This window comes from Amblyomma maculatum, chromosome 9 (assembly GCF_055883805.1).
Source record: "Amblyomma maculatum isolate TAMU_Amacu chromosome 9, ASM5588380v1, whole genome shotgun sequence".
NCBI lineage: Eukaryota > Metazoa > Arthropoda > Arachnida > Ixodida > Ixodidae > Amblyomma > Amblyomma maculatum.
In genome coordinates, this window is record NC_139352.1 from 39,848,424 (window position 1) to 39,874,202 (window position 25,779).

General features: G+C 46.4%; 1 protein-coding gene across 1 annotated transcript in view; it reads left to right on the top strand.

Moving 5' to 3' along the window:
• Window positions 1-25,779, top strand: part of LOC146178894 (protein shifted-like) — a 61,071-nt gene that overhangs the window by 20,909 nt on the left and 14,383 nt on the right. The window contains exons 2-3 of the mRNA XM_084580064.1: window positions 10,142-10,281; window positions 24,107-24,212. Coding sequence (XP_084436190.1) covers window positions 10,142-10,281; window positions 24,107-24,212 — 246 coding nt within the window. The remainder of the gene's footprint in view (window positions 1-10,141; window positions 10,282-24,106; window positions 24,213-25,779) is intronic.

The window sequence follows — 25,779 nt, forward strand, 5'->3', positions numbered from 1 at the left end:
CTAAGGCTATGAGAGACGCCATAGTGGAGGACTCCGGAAATTTCGACCACCTGGGGTTCTTTAACGTGCACTGACATCGCACTGGTTTACAGCAAACAAGAGGCGCAACATCTGCAACACTTCGCGGCGGACACCTGAACTGCGTCGTAAGAGAAGTGAAAGAAGAAAGAAAAAGGCGCCGTATGGAGGGCTCCTAAAATCTGTGTGTAGGGATTTTAACGTGCACTCCAAATGTCATCGCATAGCACACGGGCGTCTTTGTGTTCCGCGTCCATAGAAACGCGGCCGCCGCGATCGAGTTCGAATATCAGCCGCCGCGGCGGGTTGAAACCTGGCTGGCTGCTGCGCTGGAACTTAAGACGCAGTTTTCTTTCCCAGTCTTTCCAGTCTGGAAAGCTGCGCACCACGTTGGAGGACAAGCTGACTCAACAGCGCAGGCCCAGCGGTCACTCGTGCTCCGAGTTCAATTCATAGACACATAGTCCATGGTTGCTTATTCAAAGCCTGATGGGACCGCCCAAAATTTCAGGAATAAAGATTAGTAGAAAAACGGGGATTATTAATTTGCCCATTCCAGCTGTGCCCTTAAAGAGCGCATCTAATATGCATTCTCAGTAGATTCTTCTGTCTATGCTGATGTCCGTTTGACCACATAGTGCTCATTTGCAGCCGAGGTAGAAATCAGATTTTAAATTGGTACATGTTTGTTCAGCCCTCGGTTCAAACATCGCGCTTCAATTACAAGCAGCAGAGAAGTTTATTAGCTGTCCTGTTTTTCTTCCCTTGTCCTTTCAAAAACTGCCTTCGGAGACGTTGTAAATCACAGTCGGTCAAAGATTAAACCCACGTTTTCGATTCATTGCGTTTTCCCTCAAATGTTCTTCTGACAGCCCTCACTTCAGGCGTACGCAATTTTGTCAAGAGTAGTCATTCATTTTATGCAGAGTTGTACCATATGAGAGTCAACTCATTTACATACAGATTTCGATTCACAGGCTATTCTGCAGCTGAAATCAATTTCGTCTTAGAGTCACGGGGATTTAGCATTTGCTCTCGAATAGATGTCTGCCTGCTTTCTAAGACATAGTTCAAGACAATTTTGTTGATTAAATTATTCGCAGTGTTGTTTGATGTATGCGTGATTCGTACTGTTGTCATCATGCAAAAAAAAAAATGCTAGCAGGCAACACCCTTCAGCTATTATTTCTTTTTGTTGGTTGGTTAGTTTGTGGGGTTTTACGTCCCAAAGTGGCTCAGGCTACGAGAGACGCTGTAGTGGAGGCACCAGAAATTTCGGCCACCTGGGGTTCTACAACTTGCACTGACATCGCACAGCACACGGGCGCCTTGCTTTTCGCCTCCATTGAAAAGCGGCCACCGAGGCCGGGATTCTATCCGGCATCCTTGGGAACAGTATTCGAGCGCCGTAACCACTACGCTACCGCGGATGGGCCTTTTTTTTTTTTTGTGTTGCCTCCTTGTGGAACTGTTCAGTCATAATTTCGACGCTTAGCGGTTTTCACATCAGTGGTGTAGACTTAATTTTTACCATGCTTTGTAAAAAATGGTAACGCTATCTTTGGACATATATCCCCCCCCCCCCCCTCAAAAAAAAAAAAAAGAACGAGGGATGAAGATGAATGTCGCGAATTTCAACGGGCCGCCCAGGAAGCCCTGTTTGGTGCTGTAACTATTTCTTCTATCATGATGTGGTACATTTTAATAAAGGACAGTGTAGTTTTGTTTTTTAACAGCTTCAGATGATTGATAATATGCGTTGTCTTGAATGCGCTTCTTTTTTAACAATACGGCTGAAATATTGTGTTCGTGGAAGTGTCCATAAATTCAAAACGTTTTGAGCAATTATTGCCATTTTTGTGAAACAGGAGGCCTCAGAAGTTTTCAAATTTTAACGCAGCAATTTTCCAATTGTGTAGATAACAAGCTATATTACGTGTCTAATGAGGCTGCAATGTGTTCTCATAGTTAATATGAGCACATAAACACAGACACAGAGATAATATAAGGGCACAACAAGCGCTCTCATATTCTCTCTGTGTCCGTGTCTATACGCTCATGCTACCTACATGTATTCATACCAACTTACCCAGATATTTGCTTTGAACAATGTCTTCTCTCTCTCGCTTGTTTCTTATTCGCAGTTAAATATTATTTGTTTCTGGCTTATTTTGAATTAAGGATAACCAGCGATGCATTTAAAAATCGGCTTCATTGCTCACCAAGAGCTTTTGAATGATCATTAATATTATTCGCCTCTTAACAGATATTGTTTTAGTTTGATGGTTGAGCTGTGCTGCGTGGAGTCAGCCATCCTGTCAGACTGCCACTTATAACATCTCCGATCACCTGGTACGCACCGGGGCGCCTAGAAAGGGTGTCTGGCCAGACTAGGTCAAGTGACAATCCGATATCCTCGATCATCCTGTACGTACCCGCCGTTTTGGATCACCGGGAGCACATCCTCCCGGGGCAGTTTTTTGTCACCCCATCGCACATCCAGACAATTGGTGGTTCGCAAGGCAGGCAAGCAATACGACACGCACGATACCAATTAAGCCTCCAAAATCTCACTGTCGTACTCGTGTCTGTACGCTGTCTGACGCAGTGTATCAGAAAGCATGGATCAGTGCCGCGATCCATGAGCTTTCGTGAGGATCATCTGATTGCAAACATGACATTATAATCGACATCTTAAAAAGGAAATGCAATGAAGAACGCCTGAAAGTTGATCAGTTCGCTGATCAGGTCGTCAGGTGTCTCGAAAACACCGCAAGAAGTATCTAGTATCTGTTTCCGATTCATTGCTTGGTATAACAGGGTGCAGGGACTGTGATACGTGAAATGTGTGGTTCAATACTAATTCCGAAAACACTTTCGGGGAATCAGGAGTGTCCGTTATAAACTGATTGTACACTATCAAAAGTCATGCTTCTAGTATAGGTACCATGATTTTATTACCAACAGAAGACGGCTGAGGAGCACGTATCTTTGTTTCTTTGGTAGGCTGCTAATGCTTATACATTTTTGCGTAACTATGATTGTGTCCATAATAAGTGCTGTTACTTCGTTTGGTACGCGGAGAACAAAACTAGCGATTTAGGCATTGCCGTCAGATTTGGCATAAATGATAGCACACTCCACGACATGATCGACAGGTTACTTGGGCTACATCAGCATAAATATCATGCATTTCCGAGTAACAGTTGAAGCATAAATAGCAGCCAGGGCCAGGTTCGAAGATTCAAGGTGGCTATTAAGCGAAGCAAGTTTTTTGGGCTTGTTATTGTGGTATTTGATATTATAGTCTGTACTAAGAATGCAGCTGAGGAACATCGAACTGTGCTCCAAATGCAGGGTTTTTCATGTTCTATTTTTGGTGCGCTTTTTAGCCCAAGCCAATAAGCTGAATAGCAGTTCTGATGCCAACTTATTACTGATTTTGTTCTGCCGGTAAACAAATGTTTGTAAATATGTTGTTATAGGTGAGACACATACTAAAGATTTCTTGATGGACTTACCATGATTCTTCATGCACATCTTATATGTTTTACTCTGCACATTTTGTCACAAGAACAGGTAATGCTGGTATTTAGGCAATTGAGTGAAGTAACAGGGAAGTTGCGTATTAAATCGCGTAAAATCCAGTAATTTAGATTTCATTTTTTCTAAGTGTTCCAGGATGCGTCGACACGACAACCACTCAAAACGAAGTGCCCAGCGGGGAAGATAACCTTAATCTACGCAAAAAGGCATGACAGAAGTCGTATACGTGGGCACGCCATGTGGAGCGCTAACCGCAAATGAACTGACTTGTTCCTTGGCCACACAGGCAGAACGTGTGATGCGGAGGCATCTAAGCATTCCTTTGCTTGCGAGAGTCTCAAAACACACACACACACACACACACACACACACACACACACACACACACACACACACACACACACACACACACACACACACACACACACACACACACACACACACACACACACACACACACACACACACACACACACACACACACACACACACACACACACACACACACACACACACACACACACACACACACACACACACACACACACACACACACACACACACACACACACACACACACACACACACACACACACACACACACACACACACACACACACACACACACACACACACACACACACACACACACACACACACACACACACACACACACACACACACACACACACACACACACACACACACACACACACACACACACACACACACACACACACACACACACACACACACACACACACACACACACACACACACACACACACACACACACACACACACACACACACACACACACACACACACACACACACACACACACATATAGGAGGATGCAAAAACCGCCTGAGTGGCAGCCCCCTGTACTTAACAATAGATAGGCGTGAGGCCATGCGAGCAAAAAGCTGGCAGCACAACACGTTGGTATACCGCAGTGGATGAAGCCCTCCAGCACTTTTTCGAGCAATTTACTGCATTAGACTTAAAACCGGAAAGAAAACAAAAATTGAGCAATAGCTTATACAGCCCTTAGTAGTAAAAGCAGTATTAGTAGTAACAGTATATTGTAGTAGTGAATCCCGGCCTCGGCGGCCGCTTTTCGATGGCGGCGAAAAGCAAGGTGCCCGTGTGCTGTGCGATGTCAGTGCACGTTAAAGAACCCCAGGTGGTCGAAATTTCCGGAGTCCTCCACTACGGCGTCTCTCATAACCTGAGTCGCTTTGGGACGTTAAACCCCACAAACCAACCAACCAACCAACCAGCAGTAGTATTATCAGTTGTCTGCACCGTGTGTCGGAAATAATCGGGAGCTGAAAAAAATTGTATTATGGTAATTTGGGGCTCTAGTGGTTAATGATTGGCTCGTGTGATAGGCGATGAGGAGTTGAAATCACTGCAATAAATGTTAGTTAGAAATGAAATAAAATAAAACAAAATTGGATAAAGAATTCAAAAGTATAAAAACGCTCAGAATGAAAAGTCAATGCTTGATTGTATTAATTAAGAAAATTGAAAAGTGTAAATAATTGAAATAACTGAAAAAATAAAAACTGGAAAATGGAGGGTTCAAAGGTGTCAAAGTGCTTAAGGTGAAAAACCAATGCTTGATGTTGGTAATTGAGGAAAATTAGAGTGTAATTGAACACGTAATTATCTCAACGAACTAAAAAATGAAATATGCACCCGAATATTTTAGACCGCCCAGAATTGAAACCGAATGCTCGCTGATGATAAGTATCGGTGTATAACATTTTTAAAAATAAAGAACAAAAAAAAAACATCGCCTGTGTGCGCGATACGCTATCGCATTATACCCTTAACGGCGAGGCTTAGGTGTCTCCGTAATTTTCAATATTGATTTGTAGATTTTTCAGAAAAAAAAAAATCGTGCGTTTGATTACGGTCTTTTCGACGTTCATGTTTCGCGATAGTTGCGCTCGCCAGCTCGTCCTTTTACTAGCTTTTTTGAAAATAATGAGCTCTTTTCCAAATTTTTCATGTTTTCAATTATTTCAAATAATTAATTGCTCAATACTGGGCTTAACACCATGAACAGTCAAATTAAACTGCAGCCTTTACCATTATAACCACAATAAGTTCTGAAAAGAGGTCCTGAATTCTTCTACGTTCTTTCTTACCCCTTTGTTACACTGTCTCTCTGAATTCTTGGCATGCATTAGTGCGTAGTGACATGCAAGTGATATTCAAATAAATCATCTCCGCGTTACTTTGAATTGCAGTCACGTTTTTGCTTGCAGCAGTAGCTGGACATAAGGTAGACGGGAACATTGACACGATATCAATATGTTTGTTGAGTAATGCCTAGAGCTGAAATGAATTCAAGAGGACTTTGACCAGTAGTTAGCTCCTAAAGATGATTAGCAACGCGGTAATTGTGCTTTTGCACAACTGTGATACTCAGCGAAAGTGAGAAGTCATGTAAGCAAGAAAAATTGCACATTAGGCAACACACAGGTTAGAGTTAGAGTAGATGAGAGTTCGTCCTGTCCACATCTTCTCCGTGCCTTGATAGAATTTGTCTTTGAAACCTAGAGTAGGGTAGAAGTCACATTGTGGTCTTGAAGGTGTTGATACCATTTCCCATAGCGCAATAACTAGTCGCTGTTTAACGCGTAGAATGTCAGGCTGTGGTGATGGCTTAGTTGTCTAAAGAAGCGGCCAGGTAAGATGACCGGCGTGCTAAGAGTGGGTTCACATCATGTGCGCGGCTCTATGATGATTTTTGTCAGGTAGTTTGTTTATCATGCGCTCATCACGTGGAGCGTGGCGTCACATAGTGACGAAGTGACATCTGGCGGCAGAACTAAAATTAATTTGATTTATAAAGGGAAAGGATATAGGATGTACATAAAATCCTACAGGCCGATTGCGATAAAATCTGTTATATACAGGTTGGCCATGCAGGCGGTGAAATTAAAGATGCAATCATGGGTAGAACGTAAGAGGATACTCAGAGAACTTCAGAACGGCTTTATAAATGGTAGGCGCTTAGATGATAGCCTGTTTGTGCTTACCCAATGCATCGAAATATCTAGAGTGGAAAATAGACCTTTGTATTTGGCCTTCCTGGACATAAACGGGGCGTACGACAACGTGAACAGGGAACTCCTGTTGAACATATTAAAAGAAGGTAGTGGTCATGAGATAAATTATTTCCTACAGGAAATATACCGGGATAACAAAGTAGAAATTACATGGGAAGGGATAAGAAGTACGGACGATGTCAAGGTACGCAGAGAATTAAAACAAGGTTTTCCCCTACCATCGCTGCTGTTTATGCTTTATATGATATTAAATGGACGGAGGCAGCAAGAAAGTAACCTAGGTTTTACCTGTCATACAGATTAGGCGGAAAGGTTATAGATCAGCGCCTTCCCTGTTTAATGTATGCAGACGATATTGTGCAGCTAGCTGAGAGTCTGGAAGAATTGCAAATTCTAGTTAAGTATTGCGGAGACGAAAGGGACGATCTAGGATTCAGTTTTAGCGCAGTTAAGTCGGGTCTGATGATTTTCAACGCCTCATCTGATTAGGGTCTTAAAATACAAGGCAATGAAATACCCAGTGTAGCAGAATATAAATATCTCGGGGCATGGGTAAACGAAGGATTGGCATACATTGGAAAGCATAAGCAATCGCTTAAGGCCAAAGGGCGAATAAATGCCGGGATAATGAAGCATAGGGCATTGTGGGGATAAAACAGGTATGAGGTTTTGAGGGGTATTTGGAAAGGAATTATGGTGCCCAGGCTTCCTTTCGGAAATGCGGTCTTGTGCCTAAAATCAGAGGTACAGTCGACATTAGAAATAAATCAGAGAGCCGTCGGACGATTAGCTCTAGGGGCCCACGGCAAAACCACAAATGAGGTGGTACAGGGAGATATGGGCTAGGCATTTTCGAAGTACGGGAAGCTCAGAGTAAAATATTATATGAGGAACGCCTGAGGAAATTGGACAGTAACAGACGAGCAGCTAAAGTATTTAAATACCTATACCTAAACAGCGTTGACTCAAAATGGAGGAAAGGAACTAGGAAACTAACCAGTAAGTATGCCGGTCACAAGGACGAAGAAATAAAAAGCGTTAAGCAACAGGTGAAAAACACAGAAGGTAAAAATTGGATAAATTCGATGGGAAAGAAACAGAGTGTGGAATTATACCGAAAGTGAAAAAGGCAGATCAGGAAGGAAGCTTTCTTTGATAACTCAAGAGGCAGTGCCCTACTTTTTGAAGCTAGATCAGGGTGCCTTAGAACACGCAGCTACAATTTAACAATGAAGATGACGCATGTGTTGTATGTGGTAACTCCAGTGAAACAATTGACCATGTTATACTCGAATGTAATGGTATCCATCCGGAAGTCGATGCAGGCGCCGTGACTCTTCCTGAAGCTCTGGGGTTTAGAGATACCAGTGGCCGGGTGAATAAACCAGCGGTGGAAGCTAGCAAAAAACGGCTGAAAGATTGGTGGCTTAAAAGCAGAAAAGTGAGATAATGTTAATAATTTATAAACAAAAATTCAAAAAATAGAATGATTATAGTTAAACAGAACAATAATTAAGATATAGGGAGAAAAATGAGCATGATAGCTATTGCTACCACCCCGTTCCAAAGGGGACGCTTCTATATTCCATCCATCCATCCATAGTATCTTTTACGTCAACGCATGCTCGTGCCCGAAGAGATCGAAACCGAAACTGGCCCTGATAAATGCATCGATAATAAATTAATTGAGCTGTGCTGGGGCTTTTTGGGTCGCAGTGCCCCTGTTTTGGACCACTGTTAATCGATTAAAGGAAAAAATACCGGAACAGAAAATGCATGTGTCGATACTTGCATCTATGGGAGCTGCGTATTGGGATTCAACGCGCAAGGTATTTTAACGAAGAGCGCAGCGTCACGGCACCAGCCAAAAGTGAGCGTTGAGCGAGTTGTGCTGTACGCAGCGCCCTCCATGACCAGCACAGCGCTAGAAAGGCATGTAATCGAACGTCGCACATGCTACCCGCTTAAATGTTTTTCAACCCAAGAAAGATAGCGAGAGCACATGCTTACATCAGCACGCGCAGCCGAGTAGCCAGTGTATGATGCCTAGAACACCATAGCCAGTGGGCAGCGGCCACCGACGGCGACCGCCACGCCGCCGCTCAGCTCTGCGCCTGCTGCTCTGCTGGCCGGCTGGGCTGCACGATTACTTTCGAGAAAGACGGTACATGACATTCAGAATAAAAACTCTGTGCGTTTTGAGAATCTAAAATGATAAATGCATGCTGGTGAAGATTGGAACAAGTAAAGCAAACCGCAAGAGCAGCAGTACCAGATTTTTTTAATCTATGTGCACGGTGTTTCTAACTTGACGTCAAACCACCAGGACAAGCAGCGTTGTCTTTTGCGGCGCTTTATTTTTTTTTTTGTGGGTTTCAACGTCCTAAAGCGAAGGACGCATGCACTCGCACACACGGCTGGGTGCTTTCAGCACCACTTCATCGCTACATTGCAGGGATAAAGTGTGAGCGCTCGTTGCCTGCATTTTTTGGCGTGGAGCAGCGTACCCCATGTGTTATCTCTGAACTGCTGTATACTTTATCACATGCGTGTACATGCCAGAGAGCATACAAAACGTTCCACCCAGTACCCATGTGTTACACGGGCGGCAGACCTTCCGAGGTAGTCGGAACGCATGCATGTAATTTTTGGAGCGCAGCTCTTTGGCGCCCGTTCCTGGGTTTCGCGTTGGCGTCGGTGTGGGCCTCGTAATCAGCTCCGCCCCCCTTTCAGCCCTCAGCTCAGACCCCTCTTCCTGCGTGGCGCCGACCGCGCGTGTTATCGGAATCTTGGTCTCCCTGCTGAAACGGAAGGGCAATTGCTCTTCCCAGCTCGGAACCAACTTTCTGCTCACCGGCTCCTCCTGATTTTTCTGGAGGAGTCTGGCCTCAGCTCTGTTCTGTAGGCCTGCATGGGCCCATAGTGCTTCGTGCGGAAACGGCGGCGACATACGCGGCGCCAGCAACCTTCCCCTCCCCAACCTTCCCCTATCCCAACTTCCCCTTCCCCCTGGTCACCAAGAGTGATGCCACAAAGATGGCTAACATAAGACGTGACCAGTACCCCCTCCCCAAAAATAAACCATAGTCACCACCACCACCACCTGATCGCTGCGCGCGCTCCCACGTTCGCCACTCGAAAAGAACTGGGTTGACAGCGAAGAAACATAAGCCTCAGGACAGGCGCATGTCTTATCGCCGACGTTGCTTCATTGTCGCCCGCGTGGTATTCTTGTTGTGGAATCTGTCTTCAACTGGGCCTCATACAAGGCTATGGTGATGGTTCTTGCAGGATTATGAGAATACAGAGTCCACATGGTGCTGAAAGAGCACGAGTTTTCATCAACCTTTTTCTTGTTATTTCCACATGGTGTGCATGGCGTCACAGTGAGTTTAGAAGTTTTCACATGTTTCACTTGTTATAATCGATGCTGAGAGTACGTGGAACTGGGGAGTGCTGCTATATGTGCCAACTCCGTGGTGGCGGCGCAGGTTTCCCGATGGAGATCTTCGCCATACTGGACGGCGTGGTGCTGCCGTACATCCTGGACCCCAACTTCGAGAAATACCTGCCAGTGATCCCCTCCGAGGTGGACTCGGTGAACTTCACCTGGAAGGCCGGTGAGAACAAGGTTAGATGAGCCTCTCCCGTACACTGGGGTCCAGAGGCAGTCTTTCGGTGCCGGTTGAGGAAGGAACACTTCATACTGATTTAATGTGTGAAATTTAAGCAAGTAATTTTTAATCACCACTCACCCAATCTCACCGATACACTGTATACAGATTCCTTATAACGGCAGCAGGTGTAACAAATGCGCGCTTAATGCGAACGAGGGTGAGCTGCCGTCAAGAGAGATAGAGAGAGAGAGACAGCAGTACGGAAAGGGAGGGATGTTAATTATAGTTGATGCCCAGTAGGCTACTCTACACGTTGTGGGGTGGGGGTGGGGAGAGCAAAAGGAGAAGGAAAGAAACAGCAGCAATGAAATCAGTTTTTTAGGTGTCCATAGACCACTATGTAAGAGACAGAGGCGCACACAAAGTTTATTGCCGGGAACTCAACCCCGAGTCATTTAAGAGCCTCAGGAGCATCTTCATCGTTTTTTTTTTTTTTTGTGATCAAGGTTTTGTCCAAGGCCTCAGAATATTCGCATATTTAGGAGAACGAGAGTCTAACCTGCGGAGTGTAGCGGCGAGGAGGGCATGTTCTCGCTCAAACCGAGGGCAGTCATAAAGTATGTGTCCAATGATTTCATCGCACCCGCAATACTCACACGTTGGAGAGTGTGTCACTTCGATAAGATGGGAATAGGTGTTAGTAAACGCAGGTCATCTTGTAATACTGAAATATGAAATGTAGACATCGGCTGTAAAAGAAAACGAAAGGAATGCGTTTCAGCTACTCTGCTTCTATATGTCTTTTTTTTTTCATTTTAATTTTAGCGCCTACGTTTCACGTTTCAATGCCTTTACGGTTGTATATTATACTTTTTCAATATTATGCTTTGCCAGCGCAGCTGCATGCCACGCGATTGGTATTTGTGCTTTGGAGGTCAAATCATCACCTTAATTGGTAATGTCACGTAATTTAGCTGATGACGGCCGCGATGCTAGCAATCTGTTACGATTCGCCACCGTCATGTGCGAGCGCCGACGCGGCCGCGGCGAACGCGAGAGCATCAGTCAAAGCAACGGGCATTTCGGCCATTCCAGCGCCATACATTCGGACGCCCGAAGCTTCCTCCCGTCGGATTGTTTCGATGTGTTCAAGCTACACGTGTCGTCATGCGTGTGAGTGCGTGTGTGTCCAAACGCTGGCCAAGCCCAGCGCTCGAGAGAAAGAGAGCTTCACCCTCGGCCGGTAACAGGAGATTCCTCCACGCCACCGCGAACGCGAGAGCATCAGTCAAAGCAACGGGCATTTCGGCCATTCCAGCGCCATACATTCGGACGCCCGAAGCTTCTTCCCGTCGGATTGTTTCGATGTGTTCAAGCTACACGTGTCGTCATGCGTGTGAGTGCGTGTGTGTCCAAACGCTGGCCAAGCCCAGCGCTCGAGAGAAAGAGAGCTTCACCCTCGGCCGGTAACAGGAGATTCCTCCACGCCACCGTGACTGAGTTCCCGATTTCTCTCTGAACTGCCAAGTGTGAAAAAGCAGCGGCGGCTTCGGCTGCGAGAGTAGATGCAGAGACGACACAAGAGACGACGCCGAGACATCGCCGAGACACCGGCTTTGTGAGCGTGTCAATTTTCCCTTCGGTCCTGCGTCTCTGGCCGTTCCTACGTGATGCAGTATTAAATGTTGCTATGGTTAGTCGACGCCTCGTCATTTACCGCGACTGCTGATGCTTTCCACTGGACTCCGAGCCGCAAAGCCAACGCTACCCTTCGGGCTTTCGACGCGTCACGCGTGCAACGAGCAGCTCAACGGCAAGCCGGGAGCAGTGCAACGAGCACTGTGTGATGACTGGTTGCCTGCAGCGGAACGCCTTCGCTGGATTCCTGGCTGCGAATTAAGTTTGGTGGGTGCTGGACTTTCTTCTACTGAGTTTTGCCAGGCTTTTCTTAGTGTAGAAAACAGAGCTGGTAATTGTGTTGTCGTTGCTGCTGAGTTAATTTACAGCAAGGCAATAGTGGATAGTAGAGAAGGCAGCACTCGGAACAGCCATGGATTTGAAGTCGTTACGCAAACCGAAATTGCGGGAGCTTGCGAAGGAGTTGGGTCTGAACATCTCAGAAAACCAGAAGTGCTAAATGCTATTTTTGCATTGGAAGCTGAAGATGACAAGCTTTCGGAATGGTTTGAGATCATTGAGGAACTTGGAAGTAAATAAAGAGGAAAAGAGAAACGAAAGAGGAACTTGAACGTAAGGAACAATGAGAGAAAGAGGAGCGAGAGTGTGAACATGTTTTATAAATGCGACGTCTTGAGGTAGAGGTGGAACGCGCTCGTATTGCAAGTAGGGCTCACGGTGCAGGAGAACGGGAATCGTTCAAAATGAGTAACCTGATGCGGCCGTTTAAGCTTGGTGAGGACATTGGTTTGTTCCTGGTTAACTTCGAGCGAACGTGCGAGAAGCAAAGGTTTTCTCGGGAAACGTGGACACAGCGCTTGCTCACTTTGTTACCCGGTGAGGCGGCAGACGTAATCGCTCGCTTTAAAAAAGAGGAGGCAGAGGATTACGACAAAGTGAAATCGAATCCACAAAAAAGTCCAGGCTGTCAGCAGAAGTGTCCCATCGGAAGTTTCGGGAATGTGAGAGAGGGAAAAGTGAGTCGTATACAGAGTTTGCCTAAAAGCTGATGTGAAACATGTATGAGTGGCTCAAAGAAGAAAAAGCCTGTGGTGACTACAATAAAGTTCTGCAATGTTTCGGGCTGGAACAGTTTTATAGTCGTTTACCCGAGAACGTGCGGTATTGGGTCTTGATAGGCCAGAGGTTAGCACGGTGGATAGAGGCGCCGAGCTAGCTGAATAGTTTGTGACGCGTCGGGCTTGCGGATCTAAGGACGGTCAAAGAGGGGAATTCGGCTTGAGAGGCCGAAGTCCGTACCCATTAGAGCCAAGGAGGACAGTGTGGTGCGGATGCGTGTGAAAGCAGCCCGGCCGAGCATAAAGAGACGGTGGTAGCCAACGCCGAACGCAAAAAGAGGTTGGCGTCAAGGCAATCGCGCGTCTGTTATACGTGACAGAAGCCGGGTCACCTTTCGGCGCATTGTTCAGAGACAAAAACAAAGGTCGTGTTTTTGCCGCTATGCAAACATGAAGCTTCTCGAATCGTACGCTCGAAACCTTCTTGTGAACGGGAAGTGTCGAGTGCTTCATGATTCTGCGGTTACCATAGATGTTGTTCACCCGTCTTACGTAGAACCATAGATGTTCACGGGTGAGTGCGCATGGATAAAACAAGTCGTGGAAGCTCAGAGCGTGTGTTTGCCCATAGCCAAAGTACTTATTGAAGGTCTTTTCGGTGCACTTGAGACAGAAGCTGTGGTGTCATCTATCCTTTCCCCTCAGTACGCATACCTCTTTTCAAACAAGTCCGATTACCTCCTGATCGAAAAGGGGCTTGTGTTTGGAGAGGCCAGCGTTCTAGCCTTAACCAGATATAGAGCTCGGGAGCGTCCTGCAAAGAGGGTATTTCCGGAGATGACATTGTCAAGCAATGAGAAAGGGTCAGAGGCACAGCACGCTGAGATTGAGAACACGTCCGCTGTAGATACAAGTGAGCCTGGAAAGTTAAAGGTACCAGGCACAGAAGAGAAAATGCCCGACACGTGGAAATTAGAGGAGCTATCTGCAGGTTTGTTCGTCGCGCATATGTCAGAGGGACTTAATAGGTTGCTGAATGTCAGCAGGTCTGCTTCGATAGTTAAGCAAAAAAGGACCGCAGTCTTGAAAACACCCGCTGTAATCTAAAAGAGGGTGTCGCCAAAAAAAAAAAAAAAATGCCCGTTGTGAAGAAAGAAATCGGGTCCTGTATATGAGGTATCTAACCGCAGGGGAATGGAGTTCGATCAGCTGATTGTGTCTCAGTGCTCGCGTCAGGATCTGTTGCGCTTGTCGCATGGGGGTCATGGTCAGGGCACCTAGAAGTGCCTATTGCAAGAGTACTATTGGCCAGGCTGTTTTCGGGACGCAGAAGAGTTAGTAAGGACATGCGACAAGCGTGTGGGCAAATCTGGGGAAACATCGACAGCACCACTGAAGTTGGTGCCTGTCATTACGAAACCCTTTATACGACTCGTTATTGGCAAAGTGGGTACCACTGCCAGTAACAACCTCCGGGTACAGATATACTGTGACAGTGATTTGCCCCGCGACAAAGTTTTCCAAGGTACTTTCGCTTAAAGAACTTAGCTCAGTGGATATTTTAATGGACTACTGTTCATATTGGCGCGAGTTGGGTTTCCTGTGGAAATCCAATCAGATCAGGACACAGTGTTTACTAGCGCTTTGACCACAGCCTTTCTGGAAAGATGCGGGATAAAGCTCTTGCATAGCTCTGTGTATTACCCACATTCGAATTCCGTTGAGAAGCTCCACTCCGTCATGCATGAAGCGGGTGTTGAGAGCAATGTGTTCTGAACGGAAGACTGACTGGTAGCTATGCCTGCCTGCAGCCATGTTTGCAATAAGAACCGCGCCGCATCAGGCTGCAAGGTTTTCGCCAGCAGAGCTTGTGTACGGCCGGACGCTGCGGTCTCCACTTCGAATGCTTCCAGAATTGTGGGAAGGTCATAGCGATGATGCAGTCGTGGTGGAGTATATGCTCGCGTTACTCGAATGTTTACAGAGGGCACAGGAGTTGTCAGAGGAAGCAATGACCAAATCCGAGCAGAGGGCCAAAGTCTATTATGATAGGACAGCCAGGGCCCGTCGCTTTGAGGTGGGCGATGAGGCAATGATTTTACGCCCATCGCTGAACAACAAACTGGACGTGCAGTGGGAGGGTCCGGAACGGGTTGTTCAAAATCTGTAGGACGTTAACCACACGGTGGGACTGCCAGGAAAACGGAAAGTACATCAAGTTTACTGTAATCTGCTTAACCCTACAGACAAAGGGACGCAGTGGTGTGTATGATGGTGAATATGCCCGAAGAGCTTCAGGTCGAACTTCCGGGACTAGGTACAGTGAAGACAAAAGAAAGTGCTATGGGGCCCTAAAGAGCGCTCCAACGTGCCAGCCATTGTAATCGACCATACTAAATTAGTTCGTGGTTCAGTGCGATGCTAGTGAGTGAGGCATCGGCGTTGTACTTTGCCAAAAAGAAACTGGAGGAGAGGAACACCCCGTCCTGTATGCAAGTTGCAAGCTGACCGGTCGTGAGCAGGCGTACAGCGCCACCGAGAAAGAGTGTGCGTGTCTCGTGTGGGCCGTTCAGAAACTATCATGTTACCTTACCGGCTCAGGGTTTATCATTGAGACGGATCATTGCCCTCTCCAATGGCTGCAGACAACCGCTTCCAAATATGGCCGCCTCTTGCGCTGATGCCTCGCTTTGCAGCAGTATTTTTTTGAGGTGCGTTACAAAAAGGAAGTCTCAGCTGGTCTCAACGGCAACGCCGATGGCTTAAGTAGGAGCCCCTAACGTGAGAATATCAGCCTCAAAGTTGTTGCATGTTGGTGTTTTTCTTCCTAACACAGGATTTAGAATATATTGTATGATCTTTGCCTAGTGTTTGAAAGTGATGTACTTTTTAGGTGCACTTTTCGAATCTGTGGATGAGTTCCAAGTGCTGCTGAGCTACACCTTAAGATAGATGGCTGTATAAGAGGGAAAGAGCTGACATAATTTAGTGGAGTTTGTGTCGTGCTTGCTGGCAGACCGGTTGAGTTTTCAGCGTAGTTGTGACGCTTGTGGGTCCGAAAAAACTTCCCAGAAGTCATTTTGCAGAGTGCTTTGGGAACCAGAACGTGCAAAGGAAGCCTTCTGGCTGACTGGGCTCAAGAAAAGCAAAGTCGGACGACCCAGGGTAGCATCATTATCGCGATGACCTTCTGGACAGCGGATGCAGTCTCCTGCCCTTCGGGATCTCTCTCCCCCTCCACCGTCATGTGCGACCGCCGACGCGTTTGCAGCGAATGCAAGAACATCTGTCAAAGCAACGGGTATTTCGGCCGTTTCAGCGCCGTACATTCGAACGCCCGACACTTCCTCCCGCTGGCTTGTTTCGACGTGTTCAAGCTACACGCGTCGTCATGTGTGTGCGTGCGTGTGTGTGAAAACGCTAGCCAAGCCCAGCGCTCGAGGGAGAGAGCTTCGCCCCCGGCCGGTAACAGGAGGTTCTTCCACGCTGCCGTGACTGAGTGTCACAAACCCCCGCCTTTACAGTCAACAGAGGCGCGGCATCCCCTTTACGGTTACCCGTCGTCCCTCTATGAGGTTTAAGAACACATTTAAAAGTTAAGCCGGTCAACCCGTGAAGTACGTATGTCGGTGTGTTTGAGGAATAAGTTCAAGAAGGTCACTTTCTTTTACAAACAATTGAATATTTATAGATAGTAGTCCAAATTACAAGGCATAATAACAGAGTACATAAAAAAATAAAACGCCACGACACGAATGTGATAAAAAAACGGCTCGGTAAATGACAAAAGGAAAACCCGACAATGAACAAAACACTGCGACAAAAAGAAGACTATAAAGATAACAAAGCAAATATTCCAGATATAATAAGTATGGGCAAGGGTTACATAGAAAACACAGCGAAAAAACTACTAAGTCAGGTAAAGGTTAACAAAGGCGAAAACAATGTTCGATTAAACAACAGTCTGTGGCAAAGTGGAATTCTTACGGCTTTCTTGTTAGTTGAAGCGTCGAAGGCCGAGTAGGTCGGTAGCGGCGGCCGTACAGATGAGAACGATGCGTCAATCGCGGTCCCGATGAAACTCAAGACGCTTTCCCAGAGCGGCCGCGAGAGAGGCCCGGAAGACTGAATCTTCCTAGAGCGCACTGCCGCGGGCGTGTTGCGGTATGCATTTTTTTTTTACTCTCGGCTGGCTACGCAGTACTCGCGTCAAGGACGCGCGGTCGATGCCCTGCCGTCATGTCGAGGCCTGCTCAGAGGAGCGGCGAGGTCCCGTGAGTTTCGCTCTGTATCTAAGGCAGAAGATCCCGTAACTTCCGCTGTATAGGTGAGGCACCCCGCGATACATTAGTGGTGCGGGCAGAGTCTGACTTTGGACTCCATCTTACCTTATGTATAGGTGAGGCAGCTTGTTACACTGAGTCAGCAAAGCTTGCTATAACATAAATCCTTCTCCCTTTGCCTTTGAACCGCCGAGTGTATAAAAAGCAGTGGCTGAGCCAGTAGCAGGCCCGTGCATTTTCATTTCCTTCTTCATACAGTCGCAACAACAACAACCGCTACGAGAGGCGATGCAGAGACGACGCCAAGACGTCGCCGAGACATCTGCTTTGTTAGCGTGTCAGTTTTCTCTTCAGGAGGCCTGCTTTTCTGTCCATTCCTACGTGATACAGCATTAAACGTTGTTCTTGTTAGTCGATGCCTCGTCATTTGACGGGACTGCTGATGCCTTCCGCTGGACCCCGCGCCGCAAGGCCAACGCTAACCTTGGAGCTTTCGAGCCACATCTGACAAATCTATGTTCACGCCAGAAGTGATCCAATAACTGTATGTTCTTAGTCAAATTAGCGGAGGAGTTCTATACTGATCTGTGCAATAGACTAAGTAATCAGGACGATATCTATAATAGCAGAAGCACAGAACAATTAAATGTGCCACCGGTAACGGAGCACGAAGCAAATAATTATTAGTAGTAATGAAAAGGAGAAAAGATGCTGGGTAGGATCAGGTAACATTAGAACTGCTGAAAGACAGTGGACAAATTTTGCTGCAATAAAAACTGGCCACTGACTTCGAGAGTACCGGAACCATAAGAACGCTAACATTATCTAATTTCATAAGGTAGCGGGCGTCCATGATTTGCAAAACTACAGATCGATCAGCTTCCTATCCATTACACGCAAGGTATTTACTAAATCAATAGCTAGCAGAACCACAGAAACAAAAGGCAATAATATACGAGGTCATGATCTAGCACTGATAGGACGGCGGGGATTGTGACGTCATGATACCACGTGACATTGCTGAGTGCAGTTGCTTTGGCAGTTGGCGTTTCGCTGGTCACGTGGAATGGCGACTGTCAGCTGCCCCTGGCTGTGTGCAGATATATCTAGACATCAACGCATGTCAGGTCAGAGTGGAGCCTAACGCATTGCCACCTGCGACTACCATAAATGAAAAGGACACCGCAGTAGGCGAGTTATGTCCTGAACCTCTTGTATTCTCAAAACAAAAATTACCCAATAATAGTGTGCAATGAAGTAAGATTTCGTCTAGCACGCTCTCTATCGAAGTAGGGTGCTCTTTTCAATTTCTGGCGTACATGTTCTCAAACTAAACATATGGAATTGTATACATTTGGAAACAGGCATATTATCATTCATTTGAACTTAACATTCATTTCATGTAATTACGAATCGCAGAAGTCGAAAAAAAATTTGGAGGACGCTTAAGCTTCGCCTTCAAGAGTGGAACGCGATAGCGTTTTGCACCTCGTTCGCACCGCCCACTCATTCGCTCGGTATGCTCTTGAGTCACACAAAGATATAGTTTTCATACTCAACACTTCTAAGTGCACTGTACAACTTTTTCTAATTATTTGTTCAAAGAAGTGCTTCTCACAATCTACATTATCGCACTGTGTTGTGCACACTACAACGTTTCTTGCTCCCGTGTTCCTTTAGCGTTCACACGCACTGAGTATGTCGGAGGGAGAAAGCCGGGCAGCGACGCGCCATGAAGGCGGACGCGATCATGGGGCTGACGCCTTGATGGGATCGTCCTCTATCTCGCTTGGGAGCACCACGCAGAAGTATGATTCCTCGGAAGCAGCTCGGCATACATCGCAGGGGACGCTTTCCCAGCAGAAGCGTTACGGCGCAGCGATCACGTCAGAGGCGTCCGGCATCAGACGCTGCACCTAGCAACCGCGCTGTGAGCGGAAAGAGGAGCCGCGTCGCCTAAACACTACTGTTCGAGTGACGCACGCTGGATGTTGGAAGGGGAGAGAGCGAGAAAACTTAATAAACGCAAGGGTATTGGGGCATCCTCGCACCGGTACCCGCGCGGCCCGAAGGGGAGAAGCGGGTGAGCGAAGATAGTGATCTAAAGAAAGGAAAGACACTTGATTCTACAACCCGTGAGGCTGCACGGCGAAACGTCAGGGGCGAGTGGCGCGCCACGTGTCGGGGCAGCGCCGCACATTGCGAGGAGGGGTTCTGTGTTTGCCGCAAGATGGCTCTGCATGTGCGCAGAGCGCAGAAGAAATGTAGCGGAAACGTACCTCGCTACTCGTGTAACTGCGACTTCTCTAAGTAACATGCTCATAATTACCGATATACACCGCAGTATAACGTTCTACGGCACGTTTCTAAGGCAACACCGCATTCACTAGAAGCGCTTTTGTACCGCTTTCAAGCATCGAACGCATGGCAAAACATATCGTTGGCTCCCACCAGACGTGTGGTATAAAGGGCCGGTCCATTACAACAAATATTCATAAGGCGAGGTGCGTGCTGGAATGTTGTGACGTTGCTTGCGCGAGGGTCGCGCTTCTTCAGCTCGACCTAGAAAATGCGTCTGACTGTGTTCCACATGATGCATTGTTTTGCAATATTGGATTATATCAATGTCGGTTCTATTATCAGAGAGGGCGTAACCCTGGCGTACCGAAACTGAACAACGCGACTGATTGTTAATAAAGTATTAGAGGAACCCATAAATGTGCGGCGTTCGGTACGTCAGGGTTGTCCCCTCAGCACTCTTCTATTCTGCATTTATATCGAAACTTTATGCCTGTCTATTATGCAAAATCCATCTGTTCAGGGCTTTCAACTGTACATGTCTGTGGTCAAACTTTTGGCGTACGCTGATGATGTGGCAGTGTTTTGTGCGAACAAAGAAAGTATTTGCGTCGCAGTTGAAGTTGTGAAAGATTTTAGTGCGACCACAGGAAGTCCAGTAAACTGGGGAAAGTGTCTTGGCTTCTGGTACGGGGCGTGGACATCAACGCCTGACTTTTTTGCCAACGTTACATGGGTTACAACACCCGTGAAGTATTTGGGCGTACCTCTAGAATTCTATGAAGACAGCAAGCCATTTTGGCGCGCCCAAGTTCAGGAAATACAGGAGAAGGCTGACAAGTGGAAAGGAGTGCCGCTGTCTATCTTTGCACGAGCTACTGTGTGTAATCTATTTTTTGTTGCCAAGGTGTGGTACGTCATGCAAGCAATTCATTGTTCTAGGTTGAGTGTTCAAAAGCTACACCGAATCTTTGCTGTGTTTGTATGGGCATCAAGCTGGGAAAGATGTAGTCGGGATAACCTGTTCCGGCCAATTAAAGACGGAGGTCTCGGGCTTGCTCACTTATTTGTGCGCCAGCTTGTAAACAGATTTATTTTCTTTCGCGACGTTACCGACCCCTTTTTGCCACTGTGTGCCAAGTGAGGCTCGCGCGGGCGTTGCCCAATTTCGTTGTTGCCACGGAAAGCATGCCAGGGCGTCTTTCTAATTTTTTCAAAGAGGTTGTCAGCAGTGTTCGAATTTTGTCAGCTCGCTTCTCGACAGAATACTTAAGTTCAGTGAAAAAGAAGAACCTGTATAAAGCTGTTTGTGACGACTTCTGTTCCTGTGTACAGAGCCTTGTATAGCGGCCGTCTAGGTCAAGACGTACTGAAGCGTGTCAAAAAAATGCCAATTTCTCCTGGGGTAAAGACGTTTTTCTTTAAGTTACATACAGGAACATTATCCGTACAAACGTTTTTTGAAAGCAAGGGCTTTTATCTACCATGGGGTTCACTTTGCTTAATATGTAAACAGCCAGAGACAATAGACCATGTATTTCTGCACTGTTGGGAGGGCGTCTATTTTTGGGATGTGCTACAACGAACTGTTAAAAAAGAATTACCATTAGACTCATACGGGATTAGATTCCTGCCAACTGAAAATAATGATGGGATTCCACTTGATACGGTTATGCTAATAGGCCTGCACAGTCTATGGCGGTCCAGAATGGCGGGTTTTCACTGTGACCCTGACGCCCGTCTTGCAAGGCTCTACTTTCGCGAGAGTATACACGCATTGGTTGAAATGCACAAATTGAAGACCACTGTGCCAGACTGGATTTCAAGAGTCGAACCACTATGCGAGCTGAAGGAATTTTAACTTGACAAAGGCAGGCGTATGAGCCTGCCGGCTTCTGTATTAAGTGTCATGCTTGTGGTAACCGCTCTGCTGTGAGAATTCTGTTTGTAGCGCGTTTTTGTTGGTTTTGTTTTGTGTTGGTGATGACCGGCAATAAATAATAAAAAAAAAAAACTCGCGGCTGAGTGGTAGCGTCTCCGTCTGACACTCCGGAGACCCTGGTTCGATTCCCACCCAGCCCATCTTGGAAGTTGCCTTTTATTTATGAAGTGCATGCCGGGATTTATCGCTCACGGCCAACGCCGCCGACGCCGACGACACCGGCTTTTCTGCGACACGAGCTCCTTAACGCTACCGCGTTAATACACGCAATCATCCAACTGATCCCTGTTGCGGTGGCGCTTTAATTACGGGGCTCGACTGCTGTATTCAAAGGTGCGGGATCGATTTGGATCGGAAAAACTTTACTATCGGCGTTTAGTTAATGGTGGGCTTGTAGATCTTGCTTGATGTCAGTCAGTCGCTGCTGGCAGCGACCCCTTGATTTTTAGCCACGACTTCGAGTTTTGATTCCAGGGCCCGTATTCCGAATGTGCGTCGTTATCGAAGTGTCACTATCTCGCGTGACCTCGAGTCATCTGATTGGTCGAAACGCCGGAGCCGAGTGTTGCCACTACGGAACCGGAAGAGGTGGCAACATCATGTTCAGGCGTTTCCACCAATCAGATGACTCGAGGTTGGGGAGATAGCGACACTTTCGATAACGAACTCGGAATACGGACCCAGGTCGCAGCTTAGCAGCAAGGTCTCTCACGGGCCTGTTTGCGCGAGCCCCTGGAGATGTTCAGACATGGGTTCTGTCGGCATCAGTATGTGATTTATGTTGGCTCTACCACCGCATTTCATGCCCTCCGGGCTGTGTATGTCCGGATACACGTAGCTAAGTATTTTGTTGAGAAGGGTTTTAGTTTGGGGCTGTCTCCACATACTACCTCTTGCTCCTGAGTGAGGTCTGTCCCGTTCGCCGTAACCACAGTCAGAAAGTAAACATTCCGCTCTCAAACACAGTCCCCGGACCTGTATTGATTGGAATAACCTGTCTGCGTACCTAACAAGTATAACTGAAGAAGTAAAGCTTGAATGGGCATTGCAAACCTTCTTTTTTGCCCAGCGTTAAAACTTCTTGTGTGGTTATTTGTTTATCTTGATTGTATCGTTGTTCTTTTATGTGCTAACTTCTATAACGACCTTGGCTTTCAGAGATTTGTACATTTACTGTGTTAACCTTCTGTCTTTATATATGTACTGTATCCGTCCCTCCCCTTTGTAACGTACATCTGTATCCAGAGAGTATTATAAATAAATAAATAAATAAATAAATAAATAAATAAATAAATAAATAAATAAATAAATAAATAAATAAATAAATAAATAAATAAATAAATAAATAAGTAAATAAATAAGTAAATAAATAAATAAATAAATAAATAAATAAATAAATAAATAAATAAATAAATAAATAAATAAATAAATAAATCTGCAATTTGGATGCGAAATGAAAGCAGCGCAATATCGCGTATAGATATGCACTGGCGAGAGAAAATACACATGAAATGGGTCTTGCTACACTGTGAACCTGTGCGGCAATGACTGGAAAGCACCCCTATAGGCATCTCGAGATACTCGAGATCTATTCCGAGTTCAGTGACTGCCCCTACGGTTAATTCGCTGCGTTTGTGTACACAGTTAACGTTGCGATTATAAAATTTAACTGAAAATACATGTATCGTGAAAGACGCAGCAGAGACATTCTCGCAGTTAACTCTGAGGAGTTCGGCCTGCGGAAGGAGAACGCAGTCCTTCGCAGGCCGCTACTGCTGTTTCCAACCGCTGCCGCAATGCCAAACGGATGGTATGCGGTTTGCTGGCGCGCTCAAGCAGAACATAAAATAGCACCTCGGTGCCGGACAACTTTCACGAGCAACGTGAAATAACCATTGTACACTGCCGCTACTGCACCGTCAACGGCGTACTCAGCCCAAGGTGGCGTCAAGAGTAGCCGGAGCGGATACGCCCATGTTTGGCGCATATACGAGGCGCCATCTCAAATTAAGAGGGCGGTGCCCATGCATCGAAATTAAAAGGCAGTCGTATGGAGACGACACCAAACATGCACGTACCTTCATTCGATATTACAAACCATACGTTTCCGGATGTAAGATCAGACGAGTGTGCACACTGCGGATTCAGAGGGTCCCTCGACCACATAATCTGGGAATTCCCCAATTCCCTTGAGATGGGGCACTAAATATCGATTCTAGATAATCATGCGAGATCCTGCTACATATTTGGATCAGGCCCCAGCTCCGCCTCGCCCGATTGGTTGAAGAGGCCACCGGGGCACAATCGGGATTGCTTTGCAAGCTTTCGTGCACTTGTTGTCATTAGTCACTTTTCAAAAGCCGCGCCTTTTTACTGTTTTATGGCAACAGCACTCGCTTTTTTTTTTCGAAGCACTTCGACTATGGTAGCCGCTAAGGGGTAGGCGTTCGTGGTAAACAAGTAAAAATAAAAGTGCCCTTTGTACAGATTTACAGCGCTGTCCGCTACATGGCTCAATTTTTTTATGATCTTCAGTGCATGTGTTTTGTTGCCTTTTCTGTATTGCAGTCTCTTCGCAAGTAGCACAATGACTGAGCGCATTGAATCATTTCTCGTGCAGCACTACTATTACGACTTCGACCTCTTGGAGTCCTTCGACGGCTCTATACTCAAGAACCCGCTGATATCTATTGAGACCAAAGGAAAAGTGCCTCGGAAAGCAAAAGGTAAGACCCAGCCCTAAATACTAACGCGCGTAGCTGTTAAAGCGGTGGAGATAAAGTTATGATCGCAAACAGACATCTGATTGGTTTCTTGAAGATAGATTCTTTTTAGCAAGTTTCAAATAGATCCGCTGGGTAGAACATCCTCTCATGATCTTGCTTCGATTTTCCCTTACATTGAGTTACTTTAAATGCTACAGTCTATTATGACGTCAGTGAATTCACCCATAACTTATTGAACTCGCTAGATTGAGATTCATGCCGACGCTAGCCGTATTGTGCTAAGTGCCGTTCTCATCCAACGTAAAAGAAAAAGAGATTTCCACGAGTATGTGCTCGTGTACGCCAGTCGGGCCCTGACCAATGTTAAGTCCAACGATTCTGTTAGGGATTGAGAATGCTTACTATATCTGTACAACCATAACAATTCGAACTTTCTCCGGCCTACTTCTATATGTAGTTATCGATCATCATGTTCTATATTGGCTGTCCTCCCTGGCAGGTAGGGCCACCTCGCTCAGTCGGCTCTCTATCTCCAGGATATGACATTTGTGTCACTTACAGTGAAAGCCTCAATCATACTGAGGCGGATGCTCTTTCTCGTTTGCCGCTATCGTGTGCTTCGTCGTCTCTACCGGTCTGTGCTTACAATCTAACGTCGCTCACCACTTCCCGACATCTCCATTCTAGCAGCGGAAAGACCCTTGGAATGCCGCACTTCATAGACTATTTTAAGTGTCCTTGGTAACAACTTGTCACGCGCACACCGCAAACGTCTCCTAGCCGTGTCCTGTAACCTCCGCATGAGCAACTGCGCAGTTTTTCATGATGACCCCCTAGTGTGAACACGGCGGCGTGTTGAAAACCTAGCATGTTTGCTTCAGCCGTTCGATAGGCATCGCATGTCAAGCTTTTTCTGCCTATTTGTGCGCATTTGTCCTTCTAGTCAATAACTTAAAACCCGTCCTCACATTCACCTGCTTCATTGTAGCCATTGCGCTTAATGCCCCCCAGTTTGACTGCGTTGGCCTACAGACCACTACCTCTTTCCTCCCACACCGGCCGATCACTATTGGAGTATCATGACGGTATATACAATCGCACCCGTTATATTGAAACGTTACCTTTACCATCTGCTTTCGAATGTGGCGTTGCTTCCTTTATTGTAAAGCATTTGATCATTCGCCATGACACTCCTAAAGAACAACTCAGCACCTTGCTCAGACAAACATCTTGACAAAGAGTTTTGAACTTTAACGCCTACCACTCGAAACTTGAGGGCCACGTTCTTTCCTTCATTACTTACGTATATATGACACCATGATGCAGACCACCATTGGATTCTCTCCCATGTTGTTTACGCGAGCCAACCTGCACGATGTGTATGCTTCTTCGGTACTGCCTTGACAGTCCCGAGTACACATCACACGCATAAGACTGCCGTCAGCTCGCTCGCTCATTGACGACACAAACCCATGGGCAGGAGGTAAAAAGGGGGGGGCGTCCGTGTGCTCTGTGATGTCAGTGCACGTTAAACATCTCCTGGTGGTGGAACTTGCTCCGTAGCCCT